The sequence below is a fragment of the Mercurialis annua genome, linkage group LG5, assembly GCF_937616625.2.
Source record: "Mercurialis annua linkage group LG5, ddMerAnnu1.2, whole genome shotgun sequence".
NCBI lineage: Eukaryota > Viridiplantae > Streptophyta > Magnoliopsida > Malpighiales > Euphorbiaceae > Mercurialis > Mercurialis annua.
In genome coordinates, this window is record NC_065574.1 from 309,702 (window position 1) to 328,967 (window position 19,266).

Consider the following 19,266-nt stretch of genomic DNA (forward strand, 5'->3'; position numbering starts at 1 on the left):
GTTGAAAAGGGAACAAAGGATCATTCCACCCCTCAAGTTGGCACTAAATATAAAAAAATCCAAATTACCCTAACTTGTCCAAATCGTATCAAATCCCCTCTCCCTCACTCTCACCTGATCCGAGAGCGAACCACATTCTCTAGTATTAAATGGTAAAAAATTTAAAATGGTCCTTAATATTTTTTTCATTTGACATTTAATTCTTTTTAATATTTTTTATAATTTCAAAATTTTAAAAAAACATATCAATTATTAAATAAAAAAAGGACCGTTTTTAGCTTTGATCTAAAACCATTTCCTTTTCTCCATTCTCAAGTCCCATCGTCGAACAATCTTTTTCCATCATCCATCTCCATTCTCCTTCTTCTCCATCGCTGCCGTCGATATATCTTTTTCACCATATACCTAACCACCGCCGACATCACCATCTTCTCCTCCATCCATCCACCCAACCTCTGTTCGATATTCCACAACATATGTAGCGGCGGGGCCCAACATTCAATTGCAAAAACTAGCGGCAGAGCTTTACAACAACGATGTTTTGGTCTAAAATAATTAAAAAAGTGTATGAAATGCGATTGAAATGAGGATTCAAGGGTTGGCAGCAGGCAGTAGTACTTGAAGTTGTGAATTAGAGACACCAGTTAAATTTGATCCACTTTTGTGAAAGCGCTCATCTCTATGCAATAAATAATTGGTTTGTATGGATGTTCTTTTTATAGCTAACAGCTCTATAAGTTAATTAATATTTTCTATCAAAGGAGGAAGAAGATTATGCAAATAGAAAAGGTCTCTAACTTTTTATTAATTAGAATTTTAATTAATGTTAATTAGAATTAATTAAGGATTAAGTTTTTAAATTAGGTAATCCCACTCTTTTTTTGTTAGAAGGGTGAAAAAGATCCAGTTTTGAAAAGTATAGGATAAAAGATATCCAGATTCGTGAATTTAGACTTTTTTGATATTTCGTGCCAAGTTGAGGGGGTGAAATAATCCTTTATTTGTTGAAAAGGACTGGAAAGTTTTAGTTATTTTCCAACAAGGATAATTACATATTTTGGTGTTTGAACCTGTTTTTTTAAAAAAATTGAGTGTTATGACAAAAATTAATTTCAATTTGATATTTAGACCATTTTTGAGATCATCAGTCTGTCTCTTGAGAGAATCTGTATACTCCCCTCTTAGCTGATCCATACTGGCTTTTACTGCGGCCGGTATCCCCTCAGTTGATTTTGTCATTTTAGTTGAGTTGACCGACCTGAAAGTTCTACTATAGGAATATTTTTTGGAAGCAGAGTTGCTTAGCTGCTCATTGATCTGTCTGGCTATTTGTATTGAAGTAGCTAGAGTCGATAGTGACTTGGTAGGGCTAGTCGTCTTGATCAATCTCCCTGCTTGTCTTTGCCAAAGATCAATCAGATGAACTTTCCAAATGGCTGCATCCTCAAAGGGTTAGTACGTGATGCATGACATACCAGATACATGAATGAATGATATGCAAGCTTATGATGTGTAAAGTTAGTTAACACATGGCACGTAGAACAGTTGATATCATAGATACATATTGTTCCTTCCAGCCTTATTACTCCTACACACACGGTTCTAGACGAGGTTTATTTTTAAGGAGTTTTGGTATAGACTGTCGCATCTGAAATGCTAAGATTGGCGTGTACCTACAAGCTCTCTTCTAGTTGTTCTAAAACAGACAAGCGACATAGTCAATGTACGAATTGTTTGTCCTCTTGATTGGAAGGTGTACAAACAAAGACAAGATGGACAAAGAATTCTACCAAAAAAATTATTAGAAAACTGAGCCTTGATGGTTGATCAAGTAAATTAACTTTACTTGATTGGAACTGGATATGGGGGTTAACCTAGTAAATGGACTTTACTTGATTGGATATGGTATTTAGGTCTAACCTAACAAGGTGTTTTTAAAAATCTGGTTTTGCACACTGGATAAAAGTTGTTAGGCCTGACCTAAGACTAAGAATGAAACTGGATTTTTTAAAATGGATTTAGAAAACATAAGTATTATGTTGGGTATTGCCTTAGAGGGTAGTGTATAAGATGGAATGCATGTGGGCTGAGTCGATGGGTTCCGGTAGTAACCGTTTTAAGGTCTCCACAGACGAATATTTGTTTGATATGTCTCCTCAATCACGAGTGCAAACGACCGAGGCACTGGATTGCGCGTAATGCTACTCCACATAAGATTCTCTAGGCACTGGAGTTCAAAGTCAGAACATGAGATCGGCTAATGAGCATCGGGGCTGGTATAAGGGACTCATAAAGAGTACGATGAGAAGAGAAAGTATAATGCAATACAGCAGGTTCAAATATGTCTAGTAAATGAATACGATCGATAAGACGCAAGTCGCGTGGTTGTGTCCATGACAACTGTTTTTAAAAACATTTTTGAAAACGTTTTGGATTCTTAATGTTTTAAAACACTTTGATCATCCCCAATGGAGTCGCCACTGTGGATGGAGCGGGGTTCGGGGAGCTGCTCGCCCAGACTTATGGCTCACTTCAGATTTGGTTAGATTTTGAAAAATGGAGTCGTCATTTAGCTAAGGTAGGAAATGCTTTTTAAACTGACTAGACAATCTCACTCGCTAATGGGTGATAATATCGTGCATCAGAGTAAAAAGACCAAGTCTAATAAAGACTACCAAAATTCTTGTACTTGACTTATCGATTGCATTCATTTAGTGGATATTATCTGGTATATCTCATCTTAATCATACATGCAATCCATAGAATAATGTGATGGAAAGTAAACAAGTCTAAAAAGCTGGTAAAGAAAAGCGATAAAGTATATGAGATGCCCATATGACTCAATCAGGACTGGCATGTGAGACATGTAGCCATTGAACTCTTGAAATAAAAACCAACAATGTCTATATTCCTAACAAAGCAATAACTTGCACAAACAATTGACCGAAAAACGTGTAAATCAAAAGAATGTTTTGTATAAAAGCAATTAACTAACACCAAAATTTACTACATGTCAACCTTATTTTGTTCATCAGATTCATTGGTCCATTTTCTCGTCTTTATCCTTGTCTGATTCCTCAAATTCACCATAGCTTTATATTCATGGCTTGTTTTCGTACCAATTGTTCTTCCAAAAAACCTATCACATGTTCTTCCAAGAGGTTGAATGATTTAGTTCGATTTTGCAATCTTACCTAAACTGATTTGACAGTCGGAGCGATGTCCCGAAATCCGCTTCCGGCGTCCTTCTAACGGTTCTTTTCTCTATTTTAGACAAGCTTCGTTGGAATTTTTAGACAAGACTCTCACCAGCATTTTGCGAGTTATCAGTAATGATAGATCAAAAAATACATAAAAAATTGGAAGTGCTTTGTTCACTTGAACTTCAAAAGAAATTGACAATATTTGTTTGAAATTTTGTAAACTGGTATTTAAATACTACGGCTAATAATCACCTATGTCCCCTGAACTTTAGGGTTACGGGCGCTAAGCCCCCTGATGTTTAAAAACGGGCGTTAAACCCCCTGATCTTTGTGGGCGCTCACAAAATCCCCTGAGTGAAAAACTCGGCGATTTTTTCGTTTTTTGTCGACGTGGCTAGGGATGTTCTTGCTTTCTGGATAGGGATGTTCTGTTTCAGCTCTCTTTGGATCTTGCCCTTAAACTGCTCAGGGGTATAGTCGGGATTGTTTCTGAACTTCTCCAAAAAACTATCTGCCAGATACGCACTTGTGACATGAAAGTTGGTTGTCCTCTTAGGACAAGTGTGTTCCAAGAAAAAGGACTTCACTTGGAATGTCTCGTCTTCCGGATCTGACATTGCTAGTTTTGAAGCAAAGACGAAAAAACCACATTTAGCATAGCACTTGCACCTAACCCTTAATTTCTCATTACACGGGAACCAAACTTGATACCTGTTCATTATGTCCCACTCCCTGCAGGCCTTCTTGAACTGGTGCCTATTATCAAACAACATTTCTTCAGTGAATGAGGGATTGGCTTTCGCAGCCTCCTCATTAAACCTGGAAAACCACCTACCAGTCTGACTATCAGAATCAGAGGTTGTGTTGTTGTCATCCGATGCAATATAGTCCGACTCAGCATCATTCAAATTCGGGTTTATGGTTCTTTCTACACCACCTGGGCCAAATTCTGCCTGTGTACTACCCATTGGTCTGCCACCAGACCTCTGTGTTGATTGAACATCAACTTCTTCCCCATTGACTGGAACTGATGACTCTCTGTCTAGTTGGCCTGTTGATCTCAGCTCTGTCAAGAGATCTTCGTCATCATCCCATACATCGTAATCGGGGTCAACTATGTAATCACCAAGATTGGGGTCAAATGCATCATCCATAGGCCCCCCCTCCTCTTGCACAGTCTGTTCTGCATCCACAGGCCCCCCCTTATCTTGCACATTATGCTCTGCATCCACAGGCCCCCCTCCTCTTGCACACTCTGTTCTGCATCCACAAGCCCCCCTCATCTTGCACATTATGCTCTGCATCCACAAGCCCCCCCTTCCTCTTGCACAGTCTGTTCTGCATCCACAGCCCCATCCTTCGGCACATTCTACTCTTTATTTACAGCCCCAGCCTCCAGCACATTCTGCTCTTCATTTACAGCCCCCTCATCTGCCACATTCTTCCCCTCATGAACATCCTTCTCTCTTACACTGGGCAATTCGAATAGTTCCCGAAGCTCAGCTGAAAGGCCATCTAACAACTCATCGAAGTTTTCATATTTTTGCCACTGGTCCTCAACCTGACTTGGCCTCTCAAGTTCCCATTGCTCATCACCAGCAGGGCCCCCCTGATTAACTTATTGATTGACCTCACCAAGGTCCCCTTCGTTCCACATTCCATTAGTAGCAGGTAACCCATCATAAAGCCCCTCACTAACCTCATCTATTCCCATCTGCCCATGCTCGTCGTCGTTTGGCCCCTCATTTTGGCCCTCACTCACCCTATCTTTCTGCCCCTCGTTCAGCTCCTCATTTAGCCCCTCATTCATATTTTGATTTTCTCCCACATTTAGCCCCTCATTCAGATTTTGATTTTCTCCCTCATTTAGCCCCTCATTCAGATTTTGATTTTCCCCCTCGTTCAGCCCCTCATTTTGCCCCTTCTCAAACCTCTCAGTTATATTTTGCCCCTCACTACGCCCCGCCCTAATCAGATCTTTCATACTGTTTTTCATCCACTGTCGAACCGCTGATTCACCAACATGTGTGTACGCAGGGGGGGTTCAAGTTCTCATTCACCTTGAATCATTAGTGGCCCTTGACTTGCTGACCTTGTTCTCAACCATGGCCCCTGGCTCCCTGGAGTTTTCACCCCTGGTCCCTGACTTTGTACCATTCTGATCGCACCTGGCACCTTTTTCCTGAAGCCACGATCCCCATGCTTCGCCCAATTTTACTAACTCAACACTAGGCCCAGTCTAGGATAGATGAAACTGTCCTTCACTTCTTTAATTTCCTCTAAGACAACTGCTGATGGAGGAGGAGGACTAGGACTTTTCTTAGGCTTTAATTTCCTAACATCCCCAACGGAGTACTTCCTAACGTAAACCTCAGCAGTCCCCGCCTTTGCCCCAGTCCTGGCCATTTCCATAAAATCCTCCTCATGGCTAATTGGTTTTATCCCCTCGTTATATTCTACGGCTGTCTCTTTCCAATGATAGTCAACAAGCTTCTTGGGTAACAGTTTTGCCACCCATTTATCAAACTTAGCCATTCTAATGACATCAAGGTTACATACCCCACACTTCACTTTCCCGTTATGATATCCCCACTCCCTAAGTTCCCCACCAATGTGTAAGTTGATGGTAAAACAATTTATATCTGCAGGGGAAACAAAAAAAACAAAAAAAAGGCAACACTAAATTCAACCAACAAACCAACCAACCAACGAACAACAACCATCATTAAGTACACAAACAACAATACTTTAATTGTCTAAAACAGCAGTTCCAACACATAAAGACATATTAAAAACTCAACTATCACAATCACCAAGCATACAAAGCATATTCTATTATTTAAAAAGCATACAAAGCTAAAAAGAAATGGACCCAAAGCAATCAACCAATTTATCTCTAAAAAAAACAATTTGACATGTTTCTAATTAAGTGGTCCTACAAATTTATCAACTTTAACAGTCATCAACTCTGCCAATTTCTTAGCACAAATGTCCTATAAAATAGACTACAAGCATACCTTCAACAACATCATCGCTGCTGGAACTATCCATCAAGCCATACCGAGGAGTTCCAAGAGTCCCTCTTCTGGACTAAGTCTTTTCTTTTTCTTTTCCTTTTCTGAATCCCTTTCTCTTCATTTTTTTTGCAGCCACACAAACTAAAAACCTGTAAACCATGTTAGTGGAGTTAAAATTTCTAACCAACCCACAAAAAAATCAAATTGCAAGTAAGTTTAAATTTCTTACCTTTATCAAAAACAATCTTCAACTACTCCCTTGATCACTTTCTTCTTTTTTGTTACAGATGTAATGTTCTCTTTTTATTAGATTTTTCAGCGAATTTTCTTATATTTTTTACAAAGGTGCTCTTTTTCGGTAAATGAGAAACAATGTTGAACAATGGAGGAAGAATGGGAAACAATGAAAGAAAAATGAGAAAAAATGAAAGAAAAATGGGAAAGGATCACAGCCTAGGTCAGTCTCAGTGGGATGAATGAAGAAGACGAAGAGAGGAGAAAATATTTGAAAAGAAAATAAAATGAAACGGAACTGAGGGGGAGAGAGAGGGGAAAAGGAAAAGTAAGAGAGAGAAAAATAAAACTTACCGCGGTTACTTTTCATTTAATTTTTTATTTTTTTATAAAAAAATCAACTGACAAATTCTTACACAGGCAGCAGATGTCAGACATGCGTGCCGGGGGGACATGCGCCGCCAGTTGGTGTCTGGCTGAGAAATCAGGTGCCACGTCGACAAAAACCGCAAAAATCGCCGAATTTTTCACTCAGGGGGTTTTGTGAGCGCCGCCACAAAGATTAGGGAGTTTAGCGCCCGTTTTTAAACATTAGGAGATTTAGCGCCCGTACCCCTAAAATTCAGGGGATATGGGTAATTATTAGCATATCATTAAGAAATAGGAATCCGTGTTATTAAAAGATTTTCTGCGATTATTTCTAATATGGAATGAGTCAATATATATTTTGGCATTTTATTGAACAAAAATGGTGATATTGTTTCTCCATTAATAATACTATCTTGGGTATAATTTTTCCAATTCTAATTTCATTTGGATGTCAAAGTCAACATTTTTTAAACCAAAAGTTCTTAGGTACTGAGAAGGGGGAGGTGTTTTAGGTTTGTTTGTTCACTAAAAGATGATTGTCAAAGTAGACGGCCATAGTCAGAAACACAAAACCAACTATTTTATTTAATGAATTGAACCGATTAATAACCGATCGGTTTAGCTAAAATTAAATTAGCCAAACATTTGATTTTTTTATAATCACAAACAATTGGGAATATTCATAACACCAGCAAATTTTTTATAATCACAAACAATTGGAAATATTCATAACACCAACTACCTAATGTTGAAGAACCAATAACATGTTTTAGAATTTTTTTTAGATAAACTCAGTCCACCACGTCATCTATGGACAAGACACGTTATTAAAATGATGGCAATCTAGTAACATTACTATTCAAATGTGTAAATAAGTAATAAATAAATTTACAAGATTGCCATCATTTTAATAAATATCATTTTTTTAATTATTAAGTAGAATATGGAATTGAATTTTTTTATATTTAAAAAAATAAATTTCAATATAAAGACAAAAAATAAGTAGTTATTCAAAGAAAGTTCATGATATATTTCTCTCGAAATAGAAAATTATTTTTTCCTTTACTGGTGATATTTTTGAAGAAAAAATGTATTCACCTAAGGCTAAAGGCATTCTAACACTAAACATTATTGTACTACCAATTTATTCCAATATATATATATATATTAGTTTCATGTTATGTATTACACACGTAACTCATAACGTGACTCGTCAATTTATCATATTAATTAAATTTATTATAATTATAGTAATATATTTTATTTATAAATAATAATAAAATTAGAATTTTCATTACAAACAAATTTGATACTTCTATTCATTAATTTTTAAAATCAATTAACATCAATAATATTTATTTATAATTATGTAATGGGTTAAATACAAATTCATACACTAATGTTGACCTAATTTGCAATTACAACATAAATTTTTAAACTTGATAATGAACTTTGCACTTTTGGAAGTCGATACACCGATTATTTTTCAGGACAATTTTGCTGAATTGGAAGCCGGAAAGAACATGTATACTGACATAATGAATATTTGTCTTTGCCATATATATAATTTGGCACGTTTGCAAATAAATCACGAACTTTAGCGTAATTTGCAATTACAATACTAACTTTAAAATTTTGGTAAAAACAGGCATCAACATTTACCTTTTGGCAAATCGAAAAACCGTTTGTTTTTCAACTTCTCAGCTTATGTGGTTAAATACAATAAATTATGTTTAATTCATATAAATAAAAATAATATTCTAAATTTGATATATTTTATTTTACTATTTTTTTAATTTCTGTTTTATTTTTTATTTTTTTATGATCACAAAAATATTTTTTATTTAAGTAGAAGTATAAAATCTACATAACAAAGTTATTATACTTTAGATTCGCTGCTATTGAATATATTTGCTATTATTACCAATTTACTAATTGTTTAAGTTGTAGTAGGAAATTTTTTAATGAGAAAATTAGGAAAAACACTCCATTTTTTAAAATAATTGTAAAGATTACCTCACCAAAAAAAAAGATATGGAAAATACTTCCCGTTTTTTTTTTATTTCTGTTTTTACTCTGACGTGGCTTTTTTTAATATAACTACCTGTTTAATTTAAGTTTTTACTCCCTCTCTTTTATAATTTATTTTTATACTCTCAGAGCAGTTACTGCTCCTCCTCCTCTTCTTCTTCTTCTTCTTCTTCTTCTTCTTTTTTTTCCTCTTTTTCTTCTCTATCTTTATTTTTCGTCGCTCGTCAATCCTTCACCGATCTGCAGTCGTTTCGCCGCAAATCCGCCGCTCTTCTATATCAAATTTTAGCAATTTTTTTCTTAACTCGTGGTGATTATTACGAGTTATTTTAACGCTCAGATCTGAAAAAATTGCTTTCGGTATCACTAACGTTAGCATATCTATACCATTAACGTTATCATATCAATATCATAATATTATACGATTATGATAATAATATGATAAGATTATGATAATAGTATGATAAAGTTATGATATAGTTATGATAAAATACGTCATGATAATGTTATGATAATATTTTTTGATACTGTTATGATAAAGTATATTGTGATAATGTTATGATAAGTTTATGATAAAAAATTATGATACAGTTATGATAAAAGTACGTCATGATAATATTATGATAATAGTATGATATAGTTATGATAAAAGATAAATAATGTTATTATAATAGTATGATAAATTTGATGATAATAATATGATACCGTTTGATAATAATATGATAAGGTATAATAAAATGTTATGATAAAATACGTTATGATAATGTTATGATAATATATTATTATGATAAAGTAGGTCATGATAATGTTATGATAATATATTGTTATGATAAAATACGCCATGATAATGTTATGATAATATACTGTTATGACAAAGTATGTCATGATAATGTTATGATAGCAATATGATAATCAAACATTATTTTCATGGAATTTTTTTTATTTTCTGCAGTATTATGATAACAACATGATAATGTAGTGATAATGATATGATAATCAGACACTGTTTTTTCACAGAAAATCATTTTTTTTGCAGAAAATTATTTTTTTCAAATGAAAATCGTTTTTTTCTACAGATTTTTAGATCTGAAAACTGAAAAATTGCAAGATCGATATTTTTTAAGTCTGTAAGTTAAAATAAACCATAAAAATTACAGAATCGATAATTTAAATCTCAAATAATAGTGGAACGACGGCGGAGGCGATGGCGGAACGACGGCGGAGGCGATGGCAGAGCGATGATGGAGGCGATGTCGGAGCAATGTCGGAGCGATGTCGGAGGTGATGGCGGAGAAATAATGAAGAAGGAGAGAACAAAAATGGAGAAAAGAGAACCAGAGAGAGAAAGAGAAGGGAGAGAGGAGAGAGGAGAGAGGAGAGAGGAGAGAGGCTGTCAGTTATATGAGAGTAAAATTCTGAATATTTTGACACGGAGAGTATAAAAATAATTAGACAAAAATCATGAGGTATTTTTAATATCTTTTCCACACTGAAGTAATATTTCCTATTATTTTCTTATTTTAGGTAAACACCTAATAAGCCCTTTTTTAATTACTCAAAAGCTTATCGTTGTAGATATGGTATAAAATTCTATAAAATAGGTGAATATTTTAATCGTATTAAAAGTAGTTTCAATCAACTAATATTTAGGTAGAATAGTTATTATTGAATAATAATTTTAATAGTATTAAGGATATTAACATAAATTTGCCTATCCCTCCTCATTCGTGCTTTTAGATATAGTATATATATATATATATACCTTTTATAAAAATTAATATTTTTTTATTTGTTCACCATATAACAAAACAAATAGAATAATATTTGTCGCTATGATCATACGAAATATAACGACCTAACCATTTACTGCGCAACACTTCTACCATTTGAGTTATAGGTCATTAATAAACAATATTTAACTAGTGTAAAAAAATAATGTTTTAGGTGGATAAGTACTTATATTAGATGGTTGAAGATGGCTTAAGAGTGTAAAACGTTTAAATTAGAGAAAAGAAATAAAATATGGAAATTTGGGAAGAGTGGCGTTGAATATTTTCATATTTGATGTGTTTGAAAGTGTAGCTATATACCTACTGCAACTCTTGTCTTTTATTTTGAACAGGCTTCAATTATAAATTATAAATTACAAATTACAAATTGGAGTTGTTTCATTTCATGGACTCCCACCCACCAACTCCAACAAGCACGATGTTGTAGCCAACATATACTACAATTTAATTACATTGCTAAAGTGTAGCTACATTCACGCTTCACTCAAATTAAATCATATCTTGTGATCTATTAATAATTGAAACAGGTTGCAGTCGTGCATTAAATAAAAACGATGAACAATGTAATTGATAACAATAAAATACCTTCTTAACTTATTTTTAAGAATTTGTCTTCCAAAATGTTTTAAAAAAATAGAAGGAAAATAAATGTTATTATCCACCTTCCAAATGGTTGCCACATACGTTGTTGTAGTTGGTGAAGGGCAGCGGTTGAAGGAGGATCACAAAATTTGCCAACTCAAACAAATGGACCGGTGGTAGGTAATATATAGAGTATACACAACATAACACAATTAAACCAATTTTCTCTGGAAAAAAAAAATAAACCAATTTTCTCAATGTATTTTATTTATTTACCTAAGCCAAATATATATTAGTCAATCATTTATCTTATTATTAATCATCAACAGTTGATATGTCTTTTTTCTCAAAAAACTATTTTCCAAACACATAACGTGAATGAAACAAATATAATTATCATCGTCTATTTGTTACGGTTCAACATTATGGTATTTACCCACTAATTAGTAATTACAAGTCTCATAATATATATTGAACATATAATTTGTCTCTATTAAGTAATTTTTGGAGTTTAATTTTTAAAAATCATAGAATATAAACATTGCACGTAAAATGAATTATTATACATGAATTTCACACTTATATTATACATTAATCAGCAATTTATATTAAATTATTGTTGTAATAATAATATTCTCTGACTTTTTGATTTTTTTACTAAAAATTCTTTTAAAATATCTCAAAGCATTAAAAGCTCAATCAAACATGTTTAATTAGCAAATATATCCAACATATTACAGAAATATTAATATTTAATTAAATTTTTAAATATTTATAGATCGAGTTCCATTCAGCTTGAATTTAATTGGCTTAGCGCATATTTAAGTTCATGTACTATCATATATTAAAAAGCATTCATATTGGATCCTTACATTATTAATTTATCCAAATTAAATTCTTTTATACATTCATATCCATGCAATTACATATTGAGTTCATCTCTAACGAAAATGAATGGAAATAGGTGGGAAGACTCAATTGATAATGTAAGAGTCTAAGATGAGCATCTTTTTTTAGTAGAGAGACTATATCGTAAAAAAATGTGATAGTGTAGTGATTTTTTGAATTAGTGAGAGTAAATTTGGTTAAAGAAAAAAAAAGATAGCCACCAAATCACTATTTTCACCTTTCATGTAATCATAATAAGTCAACCTGATTAATCTTTGACAACCAAACCAAATGGGTCCCACATACCAAAAGGTAATCCATTCTCACCAACCCAACTCCACTACAAGTCACCAAACCCACCTTCATACTTTTCAAAGCATGTACCCATTTGACCCCTAAAACATCTCCATAATTCCCATTTTAGCCTTTCACCAACCATCTTCATTCTATTCTATATGAGCACCACCCATTTTCCCTCTTCATTTCTCAGGGGGCGCTCACTTCTTCATTACAGAGTCCCTCATTTGAATCATCTCTCCATAATCTTTGTTGCCTAACTCTAGCTTTTAAGAATTAACAATGGAGAACAACAACAACAGCAGTCAAGAAATAAAGGTTCAGGGCTCTGAAATAATCTTCCGCTCCAGGCTTCCTGATATCTTCATCCCCAAGAATCTTCCTCTGCATTCATACATCTTCCAAAACATCTCCAACTACGCTTCCAAACCTTGCTTGATCAATGGCGCCACGGGGGACATTCTAACATACCAAGAAGTTGAGATCACTTCGCGCAGAGTTGCCTCAGGACTCAACAAGTTTGGTATTCAACAAGGCGAGGTTATCATGATCTTACTCCATAACTGTCCTCAGTTTGTTCTCTCTTTTCTCGGAGCTTCGTTCCGCGGCGCCATTGCTACTGCTGCGAATCCTTTGTTTACGTCTGCAGAGATAGCTAAGCAAGCCAAGGCCTCAAATACTAAGATCATAATTACACATGCTGCTTACGTAGACAAACTCAAAGATTTGGCTGCTGATCATCATATGAAAATTTTCTGTATAGACTCAGCTCCTGAAGGGTGTTTTCATTTCTCTGAGTTAGCTCAGGCCGACGAGAATGACTTGCCGGAGGTTGATATTGCCCCGGAAGACGCTGTGGCTCTGCCGTACTCGTCGGGCACGACAGGTTTGCCGAAAGGAGTGCTGTTAACGCATAAAGGATTGGTTACTAGTGTAGCTCAACAAGTTGACGGAGAGAATCCGAATTTGTATTTTCATAGCGAAGATGTGATCTTGTGCGTTTTGCCGATGTTTCATATTTATGCATTGAATTCAATAATGTTGGGTGGACTGAGAGTTGGAGGTGCCATTTTGATTATGCCCAAGTTTGATATCAATCTGCTGTTGCAGTTGATAGAGAAATATAAGGTGAGTGTTGCTCCGATTGTCCCGCCGATTGTTTTGGCCATCGCTAAGTCGCCGGAAACCGATAACTATGATTTATCGTCCATAAGAATGTTGAAATCTGGAGCGGCACCTCTTGGTAAGGAGCTTGAAGATACTGTTCGGGCTAAGTTTCCTAAAGCTGTGCTTGGTCAGGTATTTGTTTCTTACTTCTTTTGTTACCAAAAACAGCTTTTTATTCAATATCTTAAAATACAACCTTATAAATAAAAAGGGAAGCAAATACATAGGTTTATTTCTTTAACTTTAATAGGAAAAAGAAAATCTAAATGTGAATTCAAAACCAAAATATAATGGCGAATTATCTATAGTAAGACACGTCATCTTAAATACTAGTATCTTTTTGAACCCTTTTTTGAGAAGAATCTTTATGAACCATTTAAATGCTAAAATTTGTAGGTGAAATTCCCAATCAATCGAATTAAGTATTTATTTATTTTAGATAGATGCAGTTGGTATAGCTTGAACCAAGCTGACAGTATATATATATATATAACTGACAGACAGGTAAAAATTACAGTGTTTGGTTTCTATAATTTGTCATTTTTCAATATATTCTTAATCAAATTATCAAAAAAACCTTGTACTCTATAATTAATTTAAATTTTTTTATTAATATTTTAAAAATTTGAATGAAGTATGACTGATTTTATGGAAGAGACTCGACTTCTTTGTGTCCTTTTCGTCCTCCATTTAGCAGGCTGTAGTGTTCATACAAATAAGTGGAGCCAAAAGAATGTATATAATGACGTAGGGTCATTCAAATACAACTAAGATTTGGACAAACAGAAAATAATAGATGATGGTGTTAATAAAAATACAAGCAGTCGGTTCGGTTAATAAAAGCCGAATTACTTTAATCGCATTGACTTAATTGAATTAATTAAAATATGACATCGAACAGATTTAACTAGTCAGAGTTAATTCGATAAAAACACTAAAATATGTTCTGATGGTATATGTGGTATATATACAGGGATATGGGATGACAGAGGCTGGACCAGTGCTAGCTATGTGCTTGGCATTTGCAAAAGAACCATTTGACATAAAAGCAGGCGCATGCGGTACTGTCGTCAGGAATGCCGAGATGAAGATTGTCGATCCTGAAACTGGTGACTCTTTACCAAGAAACAAGCCTGGAGAAATTTGCATTCGTGGAGATCAAATCATGAAAGGTATAATTTAGCTTCGATTTGACATATTATATTGTAACTCCAATTCAATCAAAAGTGACAGCGTTTTAAAGATGAGTATGCCGTTTTGAAATGTTTCAGGATATCTGAATGACCCTGAGGCAACAGCAAGAACTATAGACAAACAGGGATGGTTACACACAGGGGATATTGGGTACATTGATGATGATGATGAGCTCTTCATTGTTGATAGATTGAAGGAATTGATTAAGTATAAAGGGTATCAGGTTGCTCCTGCAGAGCTTGAGGCAATGTTGCTGGCTCATCCTGACATTTCTGATGCTGCTGTTGTTGGGTAAGTGTTGCATCCTGAAATAAGTATACAAGTTTTCTTCAGCTATGTATTTTCACTTAACATAATTAATTTTGTAACCATTAGAATGAAAGATGATAGTGCTGGAGAAGTGCCGGTTGCATTTGTAGTTAGATCCGACAAGTCCGATATCACAGAGGACGACATCAAGAAGTACATTTCCAAACAGGTAAATTCTCAGATTATAAAGCTATTGTTTTAATTCGACTCGAGAATTAATTTGAATAGCTTGAACTCAAAACTCAAGTCCACTTTGAGTATATTTCAAGCAACTGTCTCTAAGTAACTCGGACTTAGATACACTCTTACTAACTTAAAGTGACGAATGATGATGCAGGTGGTGTTTTACAAAAGATTAAATCGCGTGTTCTTCACAGAAGCAATTCCAAAGGCACCATCTGGAAAAATATTAAGGAAAAACCTGAGGGAGAAATTGGGAGCTGGAATTCAATAAACATCAGCTTGTCTTACTATTTACTATAAACTTATGCTGAGACTAGTACAGAATGTTGATCATAAATAATAGTATATATACTCTAGATAAATGCTATGCTTGTGCAAGCAAATACAAGCATATATTTATGTATGTTCCTTCTTTTATAACTTTGAGGATGAAATTTCTCTTATTGGCTTGTCATTGTACTTCTTCTTAACTACTTTCGTGTTGAAATGGATTTTTCTCATGGATATGTTCTGCTGAAAATATGCTCATATGGACCTCTCACAACCAAACTATAAAAGAATAAACTCACACCTACTCCAATTTCCACTCTGAGTATCCTGAATGATAAGAAATGTAATCAAACCGAATCGAGTCAAAAAAACTATCAAATTTGATCTTGGTCCGAGTCTAAAATTTTGAAACATAATAATCGATTAAAAATATTATTCTAAGAGATTAGGCTTGATTCCAAACTCAATTGAACAAATATATCTATATAATAAATTTTAAAAAAAATAGTAGAAAAATAACAATAGTAATAAAAATATATATAATCCTAAAAAGGTAAAATATGCACGTATCAACCTCTCACAACTAAATGACTAATGATGTCTATTAAAGATATAAATATAAAAAAATATCTGAACCTGCTCGAATTTGAGTATCCTGATTATAATCAAGCCGAGTAGAACCGACAAACTATAAATTCATCAAATTTTATTTTAAGATAGGGTATAGTAGCATAGTTGAAAATAGAGCTCGCCCTGACTAAGATATATGTATATATATATATACAATTGTAATAGAAAAATAAGAGTATAAAATAAAAATAATAATAATTAAAATCGATTAGACTCCCGAACCTGTCGAATAGAGTATCTTAATGTGCAAACTCGAATAGACATTATTTGATCAATTACCATAAGAACTGATATACAGATATAACTTCAAAGATATGTAATCAGTCATTATTTGTTCAATTACCATACTTAACAACACTTTTTTAAAAGCCCTTGGTTACAGTTCCATCAAAGAATTTTAACAGCCATTTGTTTGAGCATTTTGAGGGGGAAATCTACAGCTAGACTACTGCTAGGAGCTCTCCTGCCAAAAATGCATCCCAATAACTGTAAAATCATTATGAAGAGTTAAGTTACCGGCTTACCAACATTGATATAAAAAGATTGTCTTTAAACAACAAACAATTACATCACAACCAATTTTACCAAGTGAACAAAGAAACAACCTTCAACAATTCTTAGATTCACGAGCACATTGCTTTCTCCAATGACTCTTGCAACTCTCCGCTCTTGTATGCATCTGCATTCAATTAAACTGAGTTCAGAACATCAACAACTTAAGTAGATAACATGATAAATTTGTATGTGATACTTTATCTACTCAAATTGAGTAGGCAAATACAGTGTCAATGCAAAAATTTAGTGCAAACAGTAAGAAATTGAGGAGAAACTAGCAGACTGATATAAACAAAATTAGTTCTCCACTAAAGAAGCTTCTAACTTAGCAATAGTAAGACAAACAATGATGGTGAAATGTATATCCAATGTCTTTATTCCTGTTAGGTTATGTATATGCAGAATCCATGTTGGATTCATTACTCCATCTCAGTAATTATTCAAATGACGTGCCATCATATAATGACATGCTCAAACTAGAGGAGCTCCTTAGCTAATTATCTAGGTTAGCATTCTCAAGAAGAGGCATTACTGACTCTAGAGAAAAGCGAAAAGAAACATTTACCTTTCATTCAATAAACTAATAGTCATGAGGCGTGGATGGAAAAATAGGGATTTCCATTTACCTACACAACTTCAACTTATACCAATCTCTGATATACATGCAGATATTTTCCTATAAGCCACTTTGAGAGCTCATTTTATAGTTAGTCCATATCCAAAAAGAATTTCAAATTGTCAATGTTACACTAAAAATACCATCTCATCCAACGTTCATAACCCACATAACCCATATTTGAACACTCCAATAAGAAGTACATAATTAATGTACTCAAATACTGAATTGACTCCACATCCTTCATGAGCTTAATTATAAATTAAAGGAGCTATCCCACAAATTTCACACCATTGAGATCTCTTTCGACATTTTGTAGAACGTCACAAGCAACTTCAAGACATTAAAGATAGTACGTGCTCTCTCCGAACCCACTAGCCATTTATCTTTCAGAGGCTGCATATTTATTTATCTTTTGCCTGTCTTCCCGAGGTTGACAGATTGTACCAACCTCAAAGTGACATTACTGTACAAATGAAAAAGTACAGATCGACAGTCATTCTCAAACCACTAACAATATAAACATCTATGAACACCTTGTTTTACTTGCCGCTTAAATTGTTCCAACACAACACAACACAACATTCTAATTTCAGAAGAAAAAGAAAACAAATAAACTTCTTGGTTGATCGGGTATGATTGGGTTCAAGCTTGAAACCCAATAAATACCTCTGAAAGACTGAAACCTAAAGAAACTAATGGATGGTGCTGAAGTGGAGAGGTTAGCCCAGTCCCTATGCAAATTGACACTGAAATTCTCCATAAACACAGAAATTAAGAGGTGAACTTACAGGAATTAACATCCTAATTACGGACAGAAACACAAGATTGTGAAGTAAAAGGTGAACTTACCGACAGTAATATCACAGCCACCAAAAAATTCACCATCAACATAAAGCTGAGGAAAAGTAGGCCAGCTAGAATACTCCTTTAATCCTTGACGAAGAATTTCATTCTCCAGTATATTAATCGTCTCGTACGGCACATTCATGGAATTCAGAATTTGGACGACTGTATTTGAGAATCCACACTGGGGAAATTCCCTTGTTCCTTTCATGAATAGAACTACTTTCTGGGACGTCACCACTTTATCCAGCGTGGTTTTCAACTCCGGCGATAAAGCTGTTACAAGAAATTAAAGTAACGAGTGGGTATTTAAAAAATTAGAAAAGTAGAAAGTAAGTGGAGATGTACCGCAGCGGATAGAATTGGATTTGAGTCGAAAAGTGAGGGTGGCAGTAGAGAGGCGGTGGAAGGAGAGGGAGCGAGCGCGCGAGGGTAGAAATGAAAGAGAAGCTGTTGATGGGGATGGTTTGACCGGGGGCGCGAGTGGACAAAAACACTGAGCAGCCATTAGAGGACTTTCTTTCTTCTGCACCTTCAGTTGTGTTGTGCTTGTGGTCTCCAACAAAGAATGACTCAGTGGTATTACATAATCAGAGGCCCACGAACTCAGCCCGCTTCTTTTATTAATGCACATCTCAAATATTTTTGAAAACGCTTATTTGTATACAATTATAAAAATTCAATTATTAAATATTCTTTTAGTAAAACAGATATTATTTATAATCAAATATATCACTAAAATTATCTGATTCGCTTTTTTTTGAAAGAGATAAAAATCAGCTGAAAATTTTAACCACTTTTAGTTCACTTAAAAATAGATTTTTTAAAAAAGTAATTTTATTGTTTTTATATTATTAAAATTTATCTAAAAATAAAATTTGCAAAATGCTAAAAATAATTCCTTTAATATCATATTAACAATTAATATAATAAATTTTAAAAATTATTTTTGAATTTATTATGTAATTATATTCACTTATTATTAGTACATGTTAATAATAAGTATAAATTTATGTTATTTTAAACAATTTTATTAAACCAAATAACAATTTAAAAATTACCACTCAGAATCATTAATTTTTTGA

At 34.0% G+C, this 19,266-nt stretch overlaps 2 protein-coding genes across 2 annotated transcripts; one reads left to right on the top strand and one right to left on the bottom strand.

Moving 5' to 3' along the window:
• The first annotated feature begins 12,590 nt into the window (after positions 1 to 12,590).
• On the top strand, positions 12,591 to 15,718 carry LOC126683417 (4-coumarate:CoA ligase 1-like). Its single transcript, XM_050379296.2, has 5 exons — positions 12,591 to 13,710; positions 14,552 to 14,750; positions 14,850 to 15,063; positions 15,148 to 15,250; positions 15,419 to 15,718. Exons 1-5 carry the CDS (start codon positions 12,694 to 12,696, stop codon positions 15,533 to 15,535), a joined length of 1,650 nt encoding a protein of 549 aa, XP_050235253.1. The 5' UTR covers positions 12,591 to 12,693; the 3' UTR covers positions 15,536 to 15,718.
• A 721-nt stretch (positions 15,719 to 16,439) lies between these two features.
• On the bottom strand, positions 16,440 to 18,815 carry LOC126680603 (uncharacterized). Its single transcript, XM_050375751.1, has 3 exons — positions 18,530 to 18,815; positions 18,188 to 18,457; positions 16,440 to 16,843 (listed from the first exon to the last, which is right to left on the bottom strand). The coding sequence occupies exons 1-3, from the start codon at positions 18,813 to 18,815 to the stop codon at positions 16,788 to 16,790; spliced, it is 612 nt and encodes a 203-aa protein (XP_050231708.1). The 3' UTR covers positions 16,440 to 16,787.
• Between the last annotated feature and the right edge of the window lie 451 nt (positions 18,816 to 19,266).

Bases quoted from the DNA above. Each gene is read 5' to 3' on its own strand.
- LOC126680603 (XM_050375751.1), bottom strand. From the start codon at position 18,815: ATGTGCATTAATAAAAGAAGCGGGCTGAGTTCGTGGGCCTCTGATTAT. The intron at 18,458-18,529 runs GTACATCTCCAC...TTCTTGTAACAG, and splicing joins ATCCAATTCTATCCGCTGCG to CTTTATCGCCGGAGTTGAAA. The intron at 16,844-18,187 runs GTAAGTTCACCT...AATTGAATGCAG, and splicing joins TGGCTGTGATATTACTGTCG to ATGCATACAAGAGCGGAGAG.
- LOC126683417 (XM_050379296.2), top strand. From the start codon at position 12,694: ATGGAGAACAACAACAACAGCAGTCAAGAAATAAAGGTTCAGGGCTCT. The intron at 13,711-14,551 runs GTATTTGTTTCT...GTATATATACAG, and splicing joins CTAAAGCTGTGCTTGGTCAG to GGATATGGGATGACAGAGGC. The intron at 14,751-14,849 runs GTATAATTTAGC...GAAATGTTTCAG, and splicing joins TGGAGATCAAATCATGAAAG to GATATCTGAATGACCCTGAG.